Source organism: Galeopterus variegatus, unplaced genomic scaffold, assembly GCF_000696425.1.
Source record: "Galeopterus variegatus unplaced genomic scaffold, G_variegatus-3.0.2 Scaffold2023, whole genome shotgun sequence".
Taxonomy (NCBI): domain Eukaryota; kingdom Metazoa; phylum Chordata; class Mammalia; order Dermoptera; family Cynocephalidae; genus Galeopterus; species Galeopterus variegatus.
Genome location: NW_007728134.1, coordinates 139,784 through 144,136, shown reverse-complemented (window position 1 = coordinate 144,136; position 4,353 = coordinate 139,784). Strand labels below are relative to the sequence as shown.

Genomic DNA, 4,353 nt, shown 5'->3' with positions numbered 1-4,353 from the left:
TGTTAGGATCTAAAGAATAATATTTTCCTTAAAAGACATTACAGGAAAGGGATTTCTTTTGGTGAAATAATTCCTAAGTAAAATCTCATGCAGACTCAGGTCAATCGCTAGAGTCCCAGAGATGACAGAGTCAGCACTGCCCACTTCAGGAAGTTAGGAGGCATTATAGACATGGTATAATTTTTAAGGAAATGAAAAATTGGATGTGTGAAAACAAAGAACCAGAAAAATTTCTTGGGTAGTCAAATGCATTTATTTTGTAGCTTAAGCAAAACAGGTAGTGAACAAATTCATAGCGGAAATGCTGCCCAGCGATTGGCAGCCGGCCATGCATGCAGTGACTGTGGGGGCAGAACCAGGTGTGTCCCACCCCAGCACGCAGCCTTGACTCCTTCATGAAATCAACTGTGTTGCCCACATGGCAGCATAATCCAGCCATCCTGAATACCTGTTAGTGGGGGTATTTACAACCCACTGACCATCTCAGTTCAAAGCCAATGACCATCACGTACACATTCGCCAAGTAAACAGACACCCTGGAAATAGTATTTTTCTTGTTCTGTAGCCGATGGCACAGCAAAGATACACCAACACAGAGACACACAGAAGCATCTCCCCTCACTCAGCTGACAACCTTCCCTACGTTTCTTGGAGACAGGAGTGTCATGTGATATACCATAGATTGGTACTCATTCTGAGGACAGGCCCGTTCCCAGGAATCCCATGGCACAGGTGGCTGGAGGTCCTCAGAAGAGCTGTTTCAGCACAACCTAGCAGAAATGTTGGCCCCAGTAACTGTGTAAAGTCAGTCTCCTGACATTTTGGTAGACGCTTGGACCCCCTGACTAAAGCTGGGCTCAATTAAGGGTTCAGTGGAAGGTACAGAAATTCTGGGAATCTTACAGAGATAGGCGGCAGTGCCCTAGTTCATACTGCTTTATGCATATCCCTGCCTCCTCTGGATGCAAAGTCATATTTTAAATATTAAAAAGTCAAAATATCACAGCTGGGATGGATCATCAACTGCAGATACCTCACCTTAAAGTTAAAAATGTGGCAACCCAGAGAGGTAAAGCATCTCGCTAATGGTAGAGCCTGGTAGTGTCAGGGTCAGATTAGAGCGCAGGATGCTAACCCTCATTCAAGAATATTGACAGTGAGGATTTGGCCAAATTTTTCAACAAGAAGGAATATGAGATAATGTAAATACTTTAATACAAAAAACACCCCAAATGCATTTAAAGGCAAAAACAAACAAAAAGCCCCCAGCTTAATCAGCTTTCTTGTTACTCAGCTGTCTTCTCTTCTCTCTGTCTCTCCCTCTCTCTCTCTCTCTCACATGCGCACATGCGTGCACACACACATGCAATCTTGGTGAATGAAAATATCTTGCCATACAAAGACAGAACCCACATCTTCAGGAAGACACTTTACAGAGCATGTTTTTCAATCCAGGTCTTTGTGCAAGGTCTGGGAAACTGGCTTGTTTTCTAGAACAATAGGTGGTTCAGAAATCAGAAGATCATCCTCCCCAAAGGAGGACTTCTGGTCTGTGTTCACGAAGTTGGGGATGTCAAACTCCATGAGCCTGTTCAGCTCCTCCTCTGGCCGCCTGCAGCTTCTGATGGCTTCCTGGAGTTGGACATCGCTGTCGATGGCTGTGATCTGGTGACAAGCTTTGGCCCTGTCCAAGTGTTCCACTTCACTGATGTAGCAGTGAAAAACAGACCTGGACTCCTCGTTGGCCTGGCAAGAAAACACCTTATCTGGCTCCAGAGGTCTTCCAAAGTCTGACACAAAGCTGTTCATTCTGAACCTCTTCTCTGAAGACTCTGCATTGCTGTAAAGAAAAGGAAAAGACAAGACTGCTTACCCTCCAGCCTATTCACCTGCAGAATCATGGTTTTCTGCATGTAGGGGAGGCCAGCATGTTTCTACTAAGCACCTACTGAGTGTTAGTCCCTTTAAGGGCATGCAGACAAACATCAGAAATGAAAGGCATCACTTCTGAACATGTACAAATTAACCTTTGGCAAACGGCTCTAGATGAGGGCCCTGGATCACCCTGAGAACAGAAGCCTTCCTGAGGAGTCCCCAATATTCTGCACATATGCCAGTGTTTCTCAGTGGGGTCCTTAGATCATCTGCATCAGAATTGCCTGAAGTGCTTCTTAAAATGCAGATTCCTACATCACAGACCTCAGATCTCTGAAAGTAGGCTCAGTAATCTGTATTTTCATAGACTCCCCAAGGATCATTACTCATACTGAAGTTTAGAACCACTGGCCTAACTCATGCTGGCCCGCACAACAACAATACTCTCTCATAGGGGTGCATTTAATATTTGTCAAAACATTGCAATATACATTTATCTCAATCCTCAAATATGCCACTGCAGTCACTTGGGGCAAGAATTGCTATACCCATGTTACAACTGTATAAACTGAGGTAAGGAGCAGTCAATTTGCCTGTGTCACACAACCCGTTAGTGATACAACTGGGGATCCCAATTCCTTGTTTCATTTAGTGTAGAACAAATTAGCAATTCAATGGTAATAAATGAGTAATGAATGAATGCATAAAATAACCCTCAATCAGTCCCACAAGTGCATGAAAGAGAAGCACAGGTGAGTTGAAAACCTGATACCACAGGTAGTGAATCCTTCATGTCTGAACACATTCTAAAATCTGGGACACAATCTGACCAAAATCAGGCTCTAGAGTCTGTTCAACAAATGTGTAACATTCTCAGTGATTCCAGTTCTTAAATCTCTTCCTTCCCATCCCAACACTAGGACAAAGCACTTACGGGGCAGGAAAGCACAGATTCAATTTGCAGGTCTGGAAAATCTGATCATCTATCACTAACCTCTAAATTATCCAAAATCACCTGAATTTCAGAGGTCAGCAATCCTAGAAGCTTTATAATCCAGCCAGCTGAGGGACTTTGGTATCAGATCTATCTCTTAGCATGATTACCTAGGTGACATCAGGCAAGAAATTCCTCTCCAAAGCCTGAATTTTTCCTTTTAGTAATAAGCCTGCTTAACAAATTTCATTGCCCACTAATGTGTTGTGAAGATAAAGGGTTTATACAAGAGTACAATATTCACTACATCATGCATTCAGAATTGTGAGGAAAATCACGTTAGAGAGAGACTCTGAAGATTTGTGCTCTAATGCAAATTTAAGTGGTCTTCTTTGTCTTTCAGTAAATGACTTTTTCCCCAACTGTCACATCACTTAGGTTTAAAATGTTTGAGAAAAGGGATGAGTAGCTCAGTAACCTGTGACCTAATATGTTAAAATGTCACCTAGGGAAAAGAGGGGCTTAAAGCGTTTGGAAAAGCCATAGTTATGATTGCCAGGACCCACACCATTCCCCGATTCCAAGTCTAAGGAGCTCTGAGAAATGGCTTTTCTACCTGCCTAGGGCACCCGCAGAGTGTGGCAGCAGTCCCAGAAACCCAGCTGCACACAGCGGCTCTTCCATAACACAACTACGGTCCCTTAGAATTAAGAACTGAGTCTATTAACCACCCTTGCTGGAAAACTAAGGCACAGGAGACTAAGAAAGTTTTGTCCTTCCCAGGGCAGCGCCAGGGCGATGGACATTAAAGCCCCTCTGAGATGCCTTCACTACCCCTTCCCCCTGAGACTAAATTGGGGCTCCCAGGGCCACCCAGCTCCCCTCTAGCCTCTTCCCCAGGATCTCTTGTTGTGACCACAGTGCAGTGTTCCCTCCTGAGAACAGCAACCAGTTCATCTTTGTGCTCCTACAGTTCAGTAAACACTAAATACTCATACACTGTCCTTTTTCTTTTCTTTCCTTGACTGATAAACTAAAGGACCTATATGTGACAAACTGTGATAATAGACCCCACTTCCTTCAATTTAGTTATTATTCATCCCATCACTGGGTAAAATTTACATACCATGAAATGCACAGATCTTAAGTATAAAATTCAATGAATTTTTTTAATGTATACACCTATGTAACCACCACCTTAATGTAGATCATTTACTCTAGAAAGTTTTCTTCTACTTAATTTCCATCCCCTTTAGGCAATACTGCTCTGATTTCTATTCACATGATTACTTTTGCCTGTTCTTGAACTTCCAGTTAATTGCCACTTCCTAAGGGCCATCTGTTTTGATTTCTATATCCACAGATTAATTCAGCATGTTTTTGAAATTCGTATAAGTGGAATCACACAACATACAGGTTTTTGTGCCTGGATTGTGTTCAGCATGTTTTGAGATTCATCCATGTTGTTTAATGTAACAATAGCTGTTCTTTTTCTTTTTTTTTTTTTTTTTTTTTTTTTTTTTTTTGTTTTGTCTTTTTTCCGT

At 42.3% G+C, this 4,353-nt stretch overlaps 1 protein-coding gene across 1 annotated transcript in view; it reads right to left on the bottom strand.

Annotated features, from left to right (window-relative positions):
* Positions 1 to 238: 238 nt before the first annotated feature.
* MRAP2 (melanocortin 2 receptor accessory protein 2) overlaps positions 239 to 4,353 on the bottom strand; it is a 25,109-nt gene continuing 20,994 nt past the window's right edge. The window contains exon 2 of the mRNA XM_008580113.1: positions 239 to 1,865. Coding sequence (XP_008578335.1) covers positions 1,447 to 1,865 — 419 coding nt within the window. The 3' untranslated portion in view covers positions 239 to 1,446. The remainder of the gene's footprint in view (positions 1,866 to 4,353) is intronic.